The following is a 14,889-nucleotide window of genomic DNA, read 5'->3' on the forward strand; positions in this document are numbered from 1 at the left end:
AGGGTTAACGTTCTAATTGTTCCTCTTCACTTTCCATCTCTACACACACACTCTGCAAAGCATTTACATCTCAGTGGACAGGGATGTCTTGGGGTTCCCTGGGTCACATTTCTAGGCTTCCAGGAGCGGGAGGCGCTGCTTAAGCAGAGGAACCCAGAGTGAAACGGTGTGAACGGGCAAGGAGGTGAAGGCAGGACAGTGATGGAAGCGAAGGTGGGACGCCCACAGGCTCAGGGCCTGTGCGACAAGGAGGGCCTGGCAGCCTCCAGCACCCTCCTGTGGGAAAACCAGGCGTCTGAACCTGGGCCTCATCTTGCCCGCCATTGCCGTCACTGCCCACCAGCGTCTGGCACTGTTTGAATGAATAAAACGCTTACTCTTGGCACAAGCCATTCAGTGCCAGATTGACCGGGAGTTCCCAGCAGGCTCTGGAGCCTGGTTGGTTAGGTGGTGAGATGGGCTGACAGCTCTCAAAAGGGCAAGTCTGTTGTGGGCAGGTGAGGAGGAAGGGGCATTTGGGGAAGGCCGGTGGAGGGGCAATGAATCGATTCCACCCCCAGTGAAAACCAGGAGCGCTCGCCGCCATCCCCTCCCACAGTGCCCATTTGTGTTCCCTCCTGAAGGCAGTGTGGTAGCAGGACAGGTAGAGAGGGTCCGGGGGAGGCGAGGCGGATACCTTTTCCAGAACCTCCCCTGGGTACAGGGGGAAGGGATCCTGGGCCAGCCGGATCTCCAGGTCAGCGTGGCGGAGCCGTACTTGCCCCGTGACATCGACCAGCACCGAGCCCTGCGCGTCCCGGGACACGGGGTTGGCCACCGTGCAGTAGTGGCGTGGGGGGACGGTCACCATGCACAGGGGGGCGAACAGGACCCTGTTGGAAGGGAGAAGTGGTGGGAGGGCCCAGGGGACTTCCACTCCCAAAGGAGGTGGGGCAGGGGAGAGAAAGCTTCCTGTGACCCAAGTGAGGGCCAGTCCTCAGAAGAGACGGATGATCACGCCAGCTAGACTAACAGACCCTCCCCAGCCCAGGTGCCCCCACAGCCCAGCCCTGACACCCACCTCTCATTGTCCTGCCGGATGTAAGTCTTTGGCCCAACCTCCACACGGGACACATTGCTGTTCTGGTCCAGCACATGGATGTAGTGGTAAGGGGGGATGCGGATGATGGACTCTTCAGTTGCCATGGTTACACCTGTGCCTGGGGCAGATGGGTGGGGAGAAGATACAAGATGAAGACAGGGGGCCTAGGACGAGGCAGGCATGAGCCTGAAGACTGGCTGGAAATGGGGAAGGACCTTCCTCCTCCAACTCAGATTATTCTACCCCTCCCTGTGCCCGTGCCCAACTCTTCCTTGTTCTTCCCACCCTGGGCAGCACAGCTCACCCAGATTTCACCCCTGCCAAGAACTGCCCAACACAGTTACCCACAGACGCCCGGGGCTCTCGGCCGACCCTTTCCCTCCTTCCCATCCGCTTTACGGCCTGAGCTGCCTGCACGTTCCCAATCTCCAGCCCCCACGGTGGAGGAGCTGGGAGTGCAGCTGAGTCTCTGGGGGTGCTGTGGCTTCCCCAGCACGGTGGGGGTGGGGATCGGTGGCTCCTCCAGCGGCCTTTATTTCAGCCTTTATTTCAGGGGATCCTGAGGACCCCAGTATTCAACTGACAGCCTGTAGCCCAGGAATATTTGCATAATCTTTGCTCCTCCAGCCCCACCTGTGCTTGAAGCCGTCCTGAGATCCTTGACGGAACCGATGCTCCTGTAGAATCAGCTGGGTCAGGAGCAGCACAAATTATTCCAGTTCTTTCCTCCCCTTTCTCTCTGGTCTGTTGCCACCCTCAACTCCCTGAATCCTGGGCGGCTCCGCCCAGTGACTGGCCCGCTCAGGAAGTCACACCTCCTACCTGAACCCGCTCACTGCCTCCAGGAGCCCTGGTCTTTGGACAACATGTACCTTTGGGTCACACAAAGGAAACCAAGTTAACTAAACAACTCAAAGCCTTGTCTCCTGAGACTTCCGTCAGACATCTTAAAAGCCACCTGCTCCACCATTCATCCAGCTCCCAAGCTGAGCGAGAAATGGGGAGCCAGGAGGGAGGGTGGGCACAGGAATAAGAGGCAGGAGCCACGACCCTATAGAGTCAAGGCGAGGAGACCCAAGAGTTTTACTTGACCTATATAATCTGTAAAATGTCAATTTTGGGGTTTAGAAATTGAGAGTTTTCACAAACTCCCAATTCCTGCTTTTCTTGAATTAGGAGATAGACCCTACGTTCCCACAGACAGAACTGGTTAGAGCCAAGGAGCAGCTGTGCCTTTAGGTGGGACACAGGTTTTCCTGCTTACCACAGGCCCCACCACTCCCTGCTGCCTTCCACCCGGACCCTCACACCACCTGCCTGGCTCCTGTTCAAAATACTATAACTCAGCAGCATCCAATAGGACATCCTACAATGATGGAGACATTCTACATCTGTGCTGTCTTTGGGCTGACCACATTTGAAATATGGCTAGTGTAACTGAGGAAGTTTTTACATATATATCTATTGCTTTCAGAGAGGAAGGGAGAGGGAGAGAGAGATAGAAACATCAAGGATGACAGAATCATTGATTGGCTGCCTCCTGCACGCCCCACACTGGGGATTGAGCCCGCAACCTGGGCATGTGCCCTGGCCAGGAATGGAACTGTGACCTCCTGGTTCATAGGTCAATGCTCAACTACTGAGCCACACCAGTCGGGCTGTAAGTTTTAGACTTTAATTAACATACCCAAGTGAGAAGGTACCAAATATGATGCAAAATATTGTGGGCTGGGTTTGTTGTTGTTTTTTTTTGCAGGGAGGGGTTAGCCAAGTACATACATCTGAAACTAATACAAAATATTGAACATAAACTGTAACTGAAAAAACAATAGCCAAATGTGGCTGGTTGATCCCATATTAGAGAGTGTAGCTCTAGGTAGCCGAGTCCCAGATAGGGACGAGTCCTCCGAGCCCCACAGCACGTTAGTGGTGCTTTTGCGACGAGAATCTTGAAGGAGTGGCTCCCTCACAGGACGGTGTGATTAACGCTGCAGACTCAGACAGACTGCCTGGGCTTCCTGACAATCCCGATCTGCTGCTTGCATGCCTTGCATTGTTTCCTAATACCTTACTTCGTTTTTAAAGGGGTTACAGTTTTGATCTGTTTTCCTGGTACACTTTTCACACCAGAGGGATGTTATTCTACTCATTCTTTTATCTTGCAACTTTGTATGGGATTTGACCTTGGTCCTTTTCTGTTGCTCCTTTTTTATATGAATTCCCCTTAACTTGTAGGAGAGTGGCTTTCCTAAAGCCAGAGCGCCCTCTTCTGTTGATGTCGGGTAGTGTTTGCAAATACTAGGGCTGGCGTTCTGTTTTGGGGTTCTGTTCCCCTCCTCACTCTTTCCTTCCTATTGCCCCATCCTGCCCGGCTGTGCTCCAATCCCTGAAATTGCTCCCTGACGTGAAATTGCTTCACATGTGCCCCAGGGGCTGGAACTGCCTGGATCTTCGTCCTCCCCTTTACTGGATCAGTGATCTTGGACAAGTCCCTTGCCTTCCCTATTCCTGTTCCCTGGCCAATAAAGTGGGAATGGGTAGGGCCTTTACCTAGCTCTGAGGGCTGAGTTCATCATAAAGCACTTGGAACAGAGCCTGGCCCTTCAGAAGCACTGTGTCTATGAGGCAGGGACTGGCCTGAGGCCACTTTCCTATGCATTAGAGTAGGGGGTCTTCAAACTACGGCCCGCGGGCCACATGCGGCCCGCCAAAAACATTTATCCGGCCCACCGGTGTTCTTGCAGCCGCTGCCTGTTTGCTGAATTTGTTCATAGTTTTTTTTTAAACTATAGTCTGGCCCTCCAACAGTCTGAGGGACAGTGAACTGGCCCCCTGTTTAAAAAGTTTGAGGACCCCTGCATTAGAGCATGTGACCGAACACCAGACACTCACCATCTCACCTGGCCCCTCGACCTCAACCCTCCCCGTTTCTGGTCAGGAATGTGGCGGGTCTCGTGTCATGCCAGCTGTGGGGCCAGAACTGCAAAGAAAGGGGCGTCTGGCCACCCACTGAGGCCTTTTCTAGCTGCTCCTGTGCTGGGCTCTCTGCAGGCGGCCAGGCCGGTAAGGCAGATGGGGGAGAGGAAGAGCTGGGGCTGCAGGCGGAGGTGTGGACAGGCTGCAGGAGGCCCTGCAGGGAAGATCTGAACTCTAGGTTATGCAAGGCTGGGAAGCAGGCTCTGGAAATAGTCTCCAACAGCTCGCTGTTGATGATCCCAATCCCCACCCGCTATGGCTGAGGCCTCTCCACCATCTGTCACCCCAGCTGGGCTCAGTCAGTGGGGCTGAGAGCCTGGCCCGGCTCCCTGACTCAGCTGCGAGTCATCCTTCCCACTGATCAAACTGGGCTCCTGCCTTGTTCTGAAGCCAAGCCCTTGCCAACTACCCGTTTCAGTACCAGGACTTTTCTTAACCTCCCTGCCAGGTTCACCCAAGAACAGGCTTTGCCTTTTCCCTCACCATCCCCAGGAGTGAGCTTCCATAGAGGGCCTCTCAGGGGGTCCGGGGAAACCGTTCGACTCAGGCAGGATGTTTGTGACAAGTTTCAGATTTAGACTTTTGTGGTTTACCAGATGACATGTACAGTCAGAGCATTTTACTCCCAATACATCAGGGCCCTCAAAAGAAAATGGGCCGGTTGGCGTGGCTCAGTTGAGCATTGACCTATGAACCAAGTCATGGTTCAGTTCCCAGTCAGGGCACACGCCCGGGTTGTGGGTTCGATCCCCAGTGTGGGGTGTGCAGGAGGCAGCTGATCAATGATATTCTCTCATCATTGATGTTTCTCTCTCTCCGTCTCTCTTCCTCTCTGAAATCATATATATATATGAATGACAATGGCTAGTCTGTTGACTTTTGAAAGGCCCTGCCCTGACTTCGGTTTGGCCCCAACTCCCCAAATCCATCCAGACCTCCCTTTAGTGCCTGCTTCTGAGATCTGCCCTCGTCTGCTCTCTGGGCACATGTCCGGGTTTGCCTGATCACATGCCCCTACGTGTCATGAGGCTTCTGTAAGAACCAGTCAGTTTTCACCCGAAGTCTCAGAGACGAGCAGCTCCTGCTGCACCACACGCTCCCCCCCTTACACAGAGGCCGGGGAACGGGTGGATGAGCATAGACAACACAGCCTGTGAGGAGGAGCTGGGTTCATCCTCTAGTTAAGAGACAGCGTTCACCTGTGTCTCCGCTGAACGGGAAACTTATGCCACAGCAAAATGTAATTAATGAGCGAGGAGTCCCTACATATCAGAGACCTTCAGGGTCAACCGTGAGTGGCTGACAGTGAATCTTAAACAACAGATGCCCAAGTTACCAGCCACGCTGGTGGGCAGTGAGCAGCCGCAGCCTCACCTGGAAGCTTGAAATGCAGAATCTTGGGCCCCACCCAAGCGCTGAGTTAGCTGGCACCTTAACTAAACCCCAATGATTGGGGCTCACATTGAAGTATGAGCAGAACAAAGATGAGCTCAGATTACAGACTGCTTCATTTATTCTCCCCCAGCCCCTCACCCCCAGGCCAAGTAGCCCCCAGCCCCTCACCCTCAGGCCAAGTAGCCCCTAGCCAACACAAGCCCCCCAATCCTAAGGCCTGGGCTCTGGGTCCAGCAGGCCTGCAGCTGGCGGTGAGGCCGTGATTCAGCCTCGCCACCATCACCTCTATCAAGCTTAGACAATTGCACGTGAAGTGCAGCCCAAACAGGCGCTCATCTTCCCAGTTTCCGTCACCCAATTTCACCGTTCTAGTCTTCGCTGGAGAATCAGTCACACTCAGGCACCTCTCTCCCAGACCGCTTCCTGGCTTAGGGGATCACTTCCCGCTCTAGGGGACGACAGCGGAAATTCTGGAGGATGTCTCACGCAAACCATTTAGCAGCAGAACTTTAGGGACTTTTCTTCCTAGGAAAATCTTTCTGAGCTCCAGCCCAGCTAGGCCACTTTGTGGGAGGAGCAGCAGCTCAGGTGCCTCTTGTCCTACCTCCATCGCCCTCCTGCATGCTGCCAGTGAATGCCAATCACTGAAGGTAAGGGTCGCCTAGATTAGGAGTGACCCAGGAACCGGCTTCAGAACCCCTGGTCCAGGTTAATGTTTTCTAAACTTGCCGTCGGAGGACTCAGCTGCTAGTGCTCCCAGGTCTCACCCCAGACCCAACGGGCAGAGGTTCCCGGGAGACTCTGGAACTTGTACCTTCGGCAAGTTCCCCTGAATAACAGCTCCCATCATTCATTATTAAGAACTTAATCTGTGTCAGGCATGGCGTGAAGTACCTTTAATTAACTCCTTTACTCCTCGCAAGAACCTGGAAGCTAAGGAACTTGCTGAGGATCACAGAATGGTCAAAGGCCGAAGCCAGAGTTCCACCCCAGGTGCCTGGACTGCAGAGCCCCCAACCAGGAGGCAGCTGGGCTTCTCAGGCACAAATGTCAATAAGACCCAGAACAAGGGCTTGGGTGGGGCTGGGTGCTCCCCGGGAATAGTGCCAACGGCAGTTCAAAGGTGAGCATTCTCTGCCACCTGAGAGGGCAGCACCCAACAAGGAGGCCCGAGGTATTCCAGGTGGCTGCCCTGCCTGCTCATGGCTTTGGAGAGTGCCCTGCCCAGGAAGCACCACTCCAGGGCAGGCTGGGTGCCCTGCATGCCAAGGGGAGAAACAGGCAGGCGTTCCCAGGGAGTCAGTTGGCACCCCTCGCGACAGCCAACCTTTCCCCCATAAGCCTGGGGTCCACCAGGCAGGCAGCAAAACACAGGACATCTCAACCCCCATTCCCCGCCCCCCCATGCTTCAATCTACGGTCCCAGAGCTTCCCGTTTCCCACTCCCCTCTCACGGAGAGCAAGCCTTGCTCGCCCAACTCCACTCCTTCTGGGATGAAGCCTCGAGATTGCTCTGCTAATGGCGTCTCAAGTCATCTGCAAAGCCCACAGTGGGCATAGCCCTGAGCGGGACGGTATGAAAACCTCAATATTTGGCAAAGTTGATGCATCTCAATGGGGACAAATCACAGTCCAAGAACTCTAGGGACAGGCCAGAGCCCAGGCCCCCAGGAGGATGGGGAGGCCCGTGAATACAGCAGGGCCCAATCTAATCCTAGGAGGGTGTGAATGGACCCCTTACGCTTCCTCTGGCCTTCCTGCTGAAAGTTAGCTTGAAGTTAGGGAGGCCCGAGATTTTGGAGGTGAGGGGTGTTGGCAAGGTGACAAATTGATCTATTTTTACTTCAAAAGACAGAAAAGAACTCCAACAAGGAAAACAAAATCTCTAAAGGCCAAGCCTCCACCCACTTCTCCCTACTCCGCCTCAGAGGGTCTTACCTGCCCTAACAGAGGCACTGGAAGGCAGGACAGGCTGGAAAGAGCCCCGAGGGGCACAAGGCCCGACACTGACTCGGGGTGTTGGGGCCTGTACTCAGTACTCACATCCAGAAGTGTGGCTGACTGCAGTGACTCTTCAGACTGGGGAAAGCAGGAACCCAGCCCCAGGGATCACTTCCCGGTAGCTCAGCGCGGGGCAGGGCAGGCTCAGGGTGGGGCTTAGGCATTTAAAGGGCCCTTGCAGCTGCTGCTCCTTGTCTCCTCTGGGCGGCTTTCACCGCAGCTGCAGGCACTGCAGCTCATTTAACACTCGGGAATTCCTGCCGCAGAACCAGCTGGCCTCACTGGGCAAGGTCAGAGGACTGAAGACAGGTGTGGATGAGCTCACCGCTAACTTCCCAACCTGGGCGAAGACAATGATGCCTTCCCAACTGTTAGGCTCCAGCTGCAGCCCCTCTTCTAAGAGAGGATGACTTTGTATTTTTTATTTTAGATTCAGAAATTTCAGGCCAGGTCTCCAAACAGATTCAACAGAAAACATAAACACACACATGCCCTCTCACCGGCAGGGTGCTGTGTTGGGGCTCTGGAGTTTCCCTCCTCTCTCCACGTCCCCCAGCATCCAGGGTTAGGGAAGGCAGGCCAAGGCCCCAGCAGGCACACACACTGCAGCCTAAGGCAGCACAGTCAGTATTTCCGCTGCCGGGGGAAGAGACTACTCCCCGAGGACCGCAGTGGGGGGCTGGTGGAGCTGGGGTCCCCCGAGTCCAGGCTGAACAGGTCCCTGCCAGTACGAAGGATCTGCTCCTCCAGCTTCTTGTGTCGCTTCATGTCTGAGAGGACTTTGTCCAGGCGGGCTTCCCGTTTCTGGCTCCGGGCTGAGCTCCCTGGAGAAGGGAAGGTGAGAAACGTGGAGGGGGTGAGGCCATGCGCTTGGGGGTCACCAGGAAGACCACCTCGGGCAGCGGAGAGCAGTGCAAAGGCCCCAGGATAGAAGCAGGGAGGTCTGTCCAAAGAGTGTAGAGATCTGGGGAGACATGAAAGATGAGGCCAAAGAAATGAGGTGGAGGCCATGATAAGGGGTTTGGATCTTATTTTAAATGGAAATGCCTTTGGAAGCCTTGGTGGGGGTTGGATACGCTCTCAACACGCTCTCCCCTCTCTCCCCAGCAATGGAAACCTTTGGAGGATTTTAGACGGAGAAGTGACATGATTTATGTTCTAAAAGGATCATTCTAGTCCCTGAGATTGGAGGCAGAGAGATCAGTAAGGTGCTATTGCAACTCAGACGAGATGGTGGCTGGGATGAGCGGATGGTGTTGAAAGTTGCAGATGAACTTGGAAATGTTGTGGAGGCAGAGCTACTGGACTTGCTGCTGCTGGCTTGAATGTTGGAGTAAGAGAAAGAGAAATCAGGAATGGCTCTACAGGTAAATTCTAGGAAGGCATAAGGGTGAAAACTGGGTCAGGTGAGGAGACATACACCGGGGGATACGGGTGTGAACCTAGATAATAATGAATGACCGGGAAGACCTGGACTTCTGGGGAGAATGGAGAGAAAGGAAATGGGAGCCATGATAGAATTACCTGTGGAATTCTCTTAAAGGAATATAGGGTTATGGGTTTAAGCCAGTGGGTCTCAACCTTGGCTGCACATTAGAATCACCTGGGAATCTTTTTAAAATCCTGATTTCTGGGCCTCATCCTCCGGAAATTCTGTTTCTTTGTTACCAATGTTGCGGCCCCACCCCATAACAAAGAAACAGAATTCCCGGAGGATGAGGCCCAGAAATCAGGATTTTAAAAAGATTCCCAGGTGATTCTAATGTGCAGCCAAGGTTGAGACCCACTGGCTTAAGCTGAAAGGATGGCGCCCCTGTGTGAAGGCGCTCCCCTGCAGCAGCAAGTTGTAGAACAGCCAAGGCACCAGACAACGGCCTCTTGGAGAGTCACTTTCTGGGTTAGTGGGAGCAGAAGCCCTTCACGCCCCCCACCCCGCTCCCTGCTGTCAGTACCTGGAGTGCGTCTCCGGTCAATCAGGGAGTCCTTTGGTGTCATCGGCTCATCATCGAAGTCAAATTCTGTGGGCACGTGCGGCCTGGGACAGGTGGGCAAGGGGTGAAGGGTGAGGGTGGTGCTCCGCCCGCTCTCTCCCCTCCCTCCGTTCCGCCTGCTCCTGAGTCCCGCCTCCCCGCGCTATTCCCGCCCGGGCCTCACTTTTCCTCTTTCTCCTCTTGGGCCTCGGGCTCCTCGTCGGATCTCTCCTCTTCACTCTGCGCCTCGGGAGTGGGCGGCCGGCGGGGCAGGATCTCCGCCTGCAGCTCCAGGGTGCCCTGGGCGGCCAGCAGCTCATAGAGCCGCTGGATTTCGGAGGGGGGCGGCCGCCAGGACTGCCCATCGGCGGGCAGCTCCACCTCCTCATCGCTGCAGGGCACGCACCAGTCCTCGGCGTCGGCCTGGGCGCGCTCCTCCCCCGCGGCGCCCGGGGCTTCTCCCGGCAGCTCCTCGGCCCCAGACCCCTCGCGCTCGGCCTCCTCCCGGCCTCCTTCCCCCTCTTCCTCGGCTCTACCGGCCGCAGCCGAAGGGCCTGCGGTGTCTCCCACGGCCAGAGCCTGGAGGCCGGAGGTCACCTCCCCTTCTTCGGACAGAGGCGCCGCCGTGGTGGCCACAATGTCTCCATGGCCCCGGACAAGGGACATAAGCCACTAAGGAAGGGACCCTGGGATGACAGGGGAGGCGGGACTCCTCCGCCGGGGGCCCCGGTCCCCGGGGGAGGGGTGTCCCTAAGGCTGGCTCTCCAACCAATCGGGCTCCGGCAGCGATCCCCGCGACCAGACCGCCGGTCCCCGGGAGGGGGCGCTCAGCTTCCGGCAGGGACCCCGCCCACGGACTGGGGTCCGGCGCTCCGTGTCCCCGGCTACGGCAGGACCCACTGCCCGGCCGGGCCGCTCTCCTCGCCGCCCCCGCCGCCGCCGTACGCACCTGGAGCTCTGCCCGCCGCGGGCTGTGCAGGGTCGCAGGGCGCAGGCGCAGAGACGGCGCGGCGGGCGCCCCGCCAGGGAAGCGACTCGGGGAGGGAAGCGGGGAGCTCGCACATGCGCAGGCGGCGCCGGGCGCAGGCTGCGCCCGCAGGAAAGATGGCCGTCGGCGCGCTGCGGGGCGCGGTGCGGGCGCGCTCCCCGGGAGGTTCGCCCCCCGCGGGGCAGTGCTTGCGCACCCGCTGGCGGACCAACGTGAGGACCAACTGAGGCCGGAAGCGAGTTTCATGCAGTCTCCGTTTATTGGTGTTTCAGACTCATGCAGCATCCGGCATACAAAAAGGGAGAATTAGTTTAATGTATCCTTTTTTTTTTTTTTTTTGGTAGACTTTTAGTTTTTTAGGGTTTTTTTTTTCTTTTTTCTTTTCTTTTTTTCAGAAAACAAAAAACCCGCTAACTCCAAACCGCGTTGTAGCTCGGTGTCTGCCTCCCTAGCGGAATGTCGCGTGCAACACACTTCCCTCCTCTTAGAAAATCATTATACGGCGCCCCGTCCCTCCCTCGCTCCTTGAGGCTGTAGCTTTGGTCCTATTTGGGGGTTCTTTCGTTACGAAGCACGTGAGTCACCCCAGTCTTTGCCTTGAAGACACTTGCCGACCGGGTTTAAAAGCCCAGGTGGGGCAGGTCAGTAAATTAGGGCCGACCGGGGCGGGGCAATAGCTGCACCTCCCTCCTCCCGGGTGTTTGAACTGCGCTCACCTCGCCTGCACAAGTCCCCAGGGGACCCCCGGCCGGCCAGCTCTGCGACCCCCGTCCCAGCTCTGGAACCTGGGTCGTCCCAGCAGAGAACAGCCCTGGGCTGCAGGGTCCTCTCCCAGACATTGCTGCCCTTTCCCAGCCTGCTCTACGTGCTGGAGTTTTTGCAGAATAATTAGTGACAGCAGAAAAACCAGAGGAGAGGATCCTTAGGGGAGGAAAGGATGCTGAGGGGAGATGAGGCAGGAGGAGGAGCAGGGAAGAGGGTGTGGAGAGGGACGGGGAGATGATACAGGAGAGGAGGAATAAAGGAAGGGGGGAAGATGGCAAGACAATGAAAGTCGGGGGTGGAGACCAGGTTGGAAGTGCAGGTAATTTGGGAGGTCTGAAGAAGTGCAAGATGGGAGAAATACAGGGAGGCTGAGAGTTTGGGAGATGTCGAGGGAGGTTTCCAGAAGTGCAGGGAGAGAGAGGCTGAGAGGCTGGACTGGCTGCAGGCAGAAGTGCAGGGAGACCGGAAACAGTGCAGGGAGAAGAGAGGCCTACGGTTGGCAGAGGAGCCTGGCAAGATGCAGGACCAGGAAAGAAGCTGTAAACAAGGCTGCTCAGGCTCCCTTGGTCCCTATGGGTGCGGGCCCGGGCCATCGATTGGGCTCCCTGCAGGGGAGCAGGGGAGGATGGGCCCAAGACAGCTCCCAACAGGAAGAAAAGTCTTGGAATGCCCGGCAGAGCCCCTCACTTATACACTGTGGAAGAGGAGAGGGAGGGACAGACAGAAAGAGGCGGTGGGTGGGGTGGGTGGGGGAGACAAGGAGAGACAAAGGACAAGTAGGGGAGACAGACAGGAGAGAGCAGGGTCAGGGGGTTAGTAAAGCTGCCCTTGCCAACCCTTCCATGCCTCCCAGCCTGTCCCAGACCCCCACTCACCGCCTAAGTTGATGACACAGGAGGCGATGATGATGAGGACCCCCCCGACCAGCGCCACGATGCTTAAGAGCTTCGCCACTCGACCCAGACGCTGGGCCCCATCCACATCCCCCTGCTGCAGACTGTTCCGGGACTGAGATTAGGGTGAGGAGTGGGACATCATGGCCAGGTCAAGAGAAGCCAGCTCAGCACGGATCAGGTGAGAGAGTCATCCAGAGGAGACAGGCCAGCCCGTGGTTAGGGAGGAAGGAGGGATGGAGAGACAGAGGGAGGAGGGCATAGGTCAGCAAGGTTGTGCGAAACCTGTCTGGCCATCCCTCCCACCTGAAGGGGTGGGGCAGTAATGGCTCAGAGGGTGAAGCCCGGTGCTTTGGAAGCGAGGTCCATGCAGAGAGGGAAAGCCAGGCTATTCCTGGGGCTTTGTCCCAGTGCAGGTCGTGGGGAGCCACAGCAGGCTGGGGCCAGGGTCTCGGGGGGGCTCACCATAACGGCATAAGCGAAGGCCACAATGTTGACAGGCCACATGGGGCAGAAGCAGGACAGGATGGCGAGGATGATGTAGTCGCGAGGTTTCTGGGTGCCTTCACCCCCCTCTACCCCAGATCCTGCTAGCTGGGAGCTGGGGTGGCGGCTCAGGCTACCCCGGGGAGATCCTGGATGCCCACTGTGAGCCCTTCCTACTCGGTCCTCCTCAACCAGCTGCTGCAGCACGCGGGGAGGAGCCCCATTGGCTGGGGGGGCTTTTGTTGAGGGTGATGCGTGAGGCTGGGGGGCGGGACCCTCGTCCCCATCGCCAGCCTGCAGGGGAACGACTGCCCCATTCTCCTGCTTGTCCTCCACACTCTCAGTCAAGAACTCAGGGGTGGGGTCCTCCTGGGTAGGGGGCTCCGGCTGCAGGGCTGGCTTGGGGGTGGGCTGGGAGCCTGACTGGAGGTCCCGCTGGGGTGTGGGCTCTGAGGCTGGCTCACGCAGGCCCGCAGATTCCAGGTCCGACCCCTGGTCTGCAGTGGCCTCTTTGCTCATTTCTGGCTTGGAGGCTGGCTCTTGGCATACTTCTTTGGGCCTGGAGTTGGCCTGTGGTTCCCCTCCTGGGCTTGAGCTAAGGTCTCTGGCCTGGGCTGTGTCTGGGGCCCCTGTTGGGGTCTCTGTGTTTTCTGGAGCTGGCCCAGCCTTGGGCTCTGAGTCCACAGGGTCCACAGTGATGTCTGGACCTGGCTGCAGGGCCTCGGGCTCATCCGGGACCCCAGCTGGGACCTGGAGAGGGCCAGTTCCAGCCTCAGAATGGCCAGGCCTTTCGCCCTGGGTCTGGGGAGCCCCCTCTACCCCCTTTATCTCAGAGACTTCAGAGCTGCTGGCTGCCATCTTGTGATGGGAGAGAGGAGAGGGCCTCTGTGGGGAGGACGGAGCAGCAGAGACAGCAGCAAATCCTGGAAGAGGAGGAGATGAGCTTGGTGTGAGGAGGAAAGAGGCAGCTCTCAGCACTGCAGCCCAAGAGGGTTGTGCTCCTGTCTCCGGACCAGCCTTGGGCTGCCTCTGGGGAGAGGAAGAAAAGTTGGGGTTTCCTTTGCCTTGGGGTGGGACGTCTCTGGGGAGGAGTGCTCTGCTCAAATTCTTCTGCTTGGAGAGCCCTGGGAAGGTTAACCCTTTGTAAGCAGGCCCCTCCCCATGGTCTTTTCCTGGGCACCCCCAACAAGATCCAGCCTCCCAGGTCCTAGCAGATGCCCCAGCACCTCAACATCAAGCTGTGCAGACACCCATACACTCCGACAGGCAGAGGGCCCACACTCACATTCCACTCCCGCGTCCTCCCCTACCTGGGCGCCAGTGGGTGCGGTTTTCTTGTTGCGTGTTTGGGGCGCAGATGCCCCCGCTCCTCCCTGAGGGTCCCGGGCATCTCCTCTGAGCCCCTTCTCAGCCCCTCTCCCAGGGATTCCCTTGTCCCCGGGGCGCCCCCGGCGCCTCCTTCCTTTGGCTTGGCGCGCCTTGCACCACCAGCCAAGGGCCATGCGCCCGTATTCCTGTGCGGCGCAGCCCTCCCCGGCCTCTGCAGTCTGTCCGCTCCCACCCGCAGCCTCAGTCCACCCGTCTCACCTCAGCGCCGGCCTCCGACTGCTCCCGCCGCCGCCGTTGCAGCAGCCGCAGCCCGGGAGGGAGCGAGTCGCGCGCGAGCGAGGGAGGGAGGCGGCGGGTCTTCCCTCCGCGCTGCTCATCCCCTCCTCGCAGGTCGCTCTGCTCTGCCCCTCCTCTCCCGTCCCCTCCCCTGCGCTCGGCTCCGCTGCCGCACGCGCTGCCCCCGCCCCTCCAGGCCCGCCCGAGGGAGCCACGCGTGCCAGGCCCGTGTTACCCAGGCAACCGGCTGGGGGACCACTCGCGCCAGCTCCCTGCTGCTTCCCACGCGCACCTCCTGGGGTACCCCCTTCCCCAGTCCCGGGCCCCTCCCGCCAACGGTCACCGGGGTTCCTGGCACAGGCAGGGGGTTGGGTGAAACCGAGGGATCAGCGGAGAGAGGCAGGTCCAGGGTGAGAGGCAATACTGGGTGAACGCACCCCTCCGAGCGTAGAGGGGAGGGGAGATGAGGCAAAACTGGGGGAGGCTGCAGGGTGGGGTTTCAAGAGAAGGGAGTCTGCAGAGTCCCTCTGCCACAGAAGCAGCCGCAGAAATTGGTACTGGAAGGCTCAGGGGTCCCTGGAAAGGAAAGCCAGGCCTGGGAGGGAATTACCAGGGGGCAGGGCAGAGTCCGCAGGGGTGTCTGAACAGTAGGAAGGGGCTGGGGCAGAGTCCCAGTGAAGACAGGGTGGACCATGGCAACAATCAAAGGGGCAAGTGGTTTTCCTTCCT

General features: G+C 57.9%; 3 protein-coding genes across 9 annotated transcripts in view; all 3 read right to left on the reverse strand.

Moving 5' to 3' along the window:
• Positions 1–8,277, reverse strand: part of MVP (major vault protein) — a 23,366-nt gene extending 15,089 nt beyond the window's left edge. The window contains exons 1-3 of one of the 5 annotated variants that reach the window (XM_081088702.1): positions 7,954–8,277; positions 1,061–1,199; positions 677–872 (exon numbers count right to left, since the gene is read on the reverse strand). In XM_081088702.1, the coding sequence (XP_080944828.1) occupies positions 677–872; positions 1,061–1,185 (321 nt within the window). In that variant the 5' untranslated portion in view covers positions 1,186–1,199; positions 7,954–8,277. Of the gene's footprint in view, positions 1–676; positions 873–1,060; positions 1,200–7,390; positions 7,557–7,953 lie in introns of those variants that run through there. The other 4 variants (XM_081088705.1, XM_081088701.1, XM_081088703.1 and 1 more) reach the window with 4 other exon arrangements.
• On the reverse strand, positions 7,831–10,660 carry PAGR1 (PAXIP1 associated glutamate rich protein 1). Of its 2 annotated transcripts, none has more exons than XM_081088708.1 (3): positions 9,608–10,660; positions 9,406–9,488; positions 7,831–8,277 (listed from the first exon to the last, which is right to left on the reverse strand). In XM_081088708.1, exons 1-3 carry the CDS (start codon positions 10,087–10,089, stop codon positions 8,078–8,080), a joined length of 765 nt encoding a protein of 254 aa, XP_080944834.1. In that variant the 5' UTR covers positions 10,090–10,660; the 3' UTR covers positions 7,831–8,077. The 2 variants fall into 2 exon arrangements, with proteins under 2 accessions (XP_080944834.1, XP_080944835.1); XM_081088709.1 differs by having other exon boundaries at positions 7,831–8,417; positions 9,608–10,379.
• PRRT2 (proline rich transmembrane protein 2) lies at positions 10,647–14,319 on the reverse strand. 2 transcript variants are annotated; one of them, XM_081088706.1, is made up of 4 exons: positions 14,143–14,319; positions 12,535–13,478; positions 12,052–12,184; positions 10,647–11,870 (listed from the first exon to the last, which is right to left on the reverse strand). In XM_081088706.1, the coding sequence occupies exons 2-4, from the start codon at positions 13,411–13,413 to the stop codon at positions 11,860–11,862; spliced, it is 1,023 nt and encodes a 340-aa protein (XP_080944832.1). In that variant the 5' UTR covers positions 13,414–13,478; positions 14,143–14,319; the 3' UTR covers positions 10,647–11,859. The 2 variants fall into 2 exon arrangements, with proteins under 2 accessions (XP_080944832.1, XP_080944833.1); XM_081088707.1 differs by having other exon boundaries at positions 12,535–13,584; positions 14,143–14,295.
• Positions 14,320–14,889: the final 570 nt, after the last annotated feature.

This window comes from Myotis nattereri (assembly GCF_964212035.1).
Source record: "Myotis nattereri genome assembly, chromosome: 4".
In the NCBI taxonomy this organism is placed as follows: Eukaryota; Metazoa; Chordata; class Mammalia; order Chiroptera; family Vespertilionidae; genus Myotis; species Myotis nattereri.

Coding starts and splice junctions, on each gene's coding strand:
- PAGR1 (XM_081088708.1), bottom strand. CDS start 10,089: ATGTCCCTTGTCCGGGGCCATGGAGACATTGTGGCCACCACGGCGGCG. Junction 9,489..9,607: donor CAAGAGGAGAAAGAGGAAAA/GTGAGGCCCGGG, acceptor CACCTGTCCCAG/GCCGCACGTGCCCACAGAAT. Junction 8,278..9,405: donor TGACCGGAGACGCACTCCAG/GTACTGACAGCA, acceptor TCCCTTCTCCAG/GGAGCTCAGCCCGGAGCCAG.
- PRRT2 (XM_081088706.1), bottom strand. CDS start 13,413: ATGGCAGCCAGCAGCTCTGAAGTCTCTGAGATAAAGGGGGTAGAGGGG. Junction 12,185..12,534: donor CCTTCGCTTATGCCGTTATG/GTGAGCCCCCCC, acceptor CCCTAATCTCAG/TCCCGGAACAGTCTGCAGCA.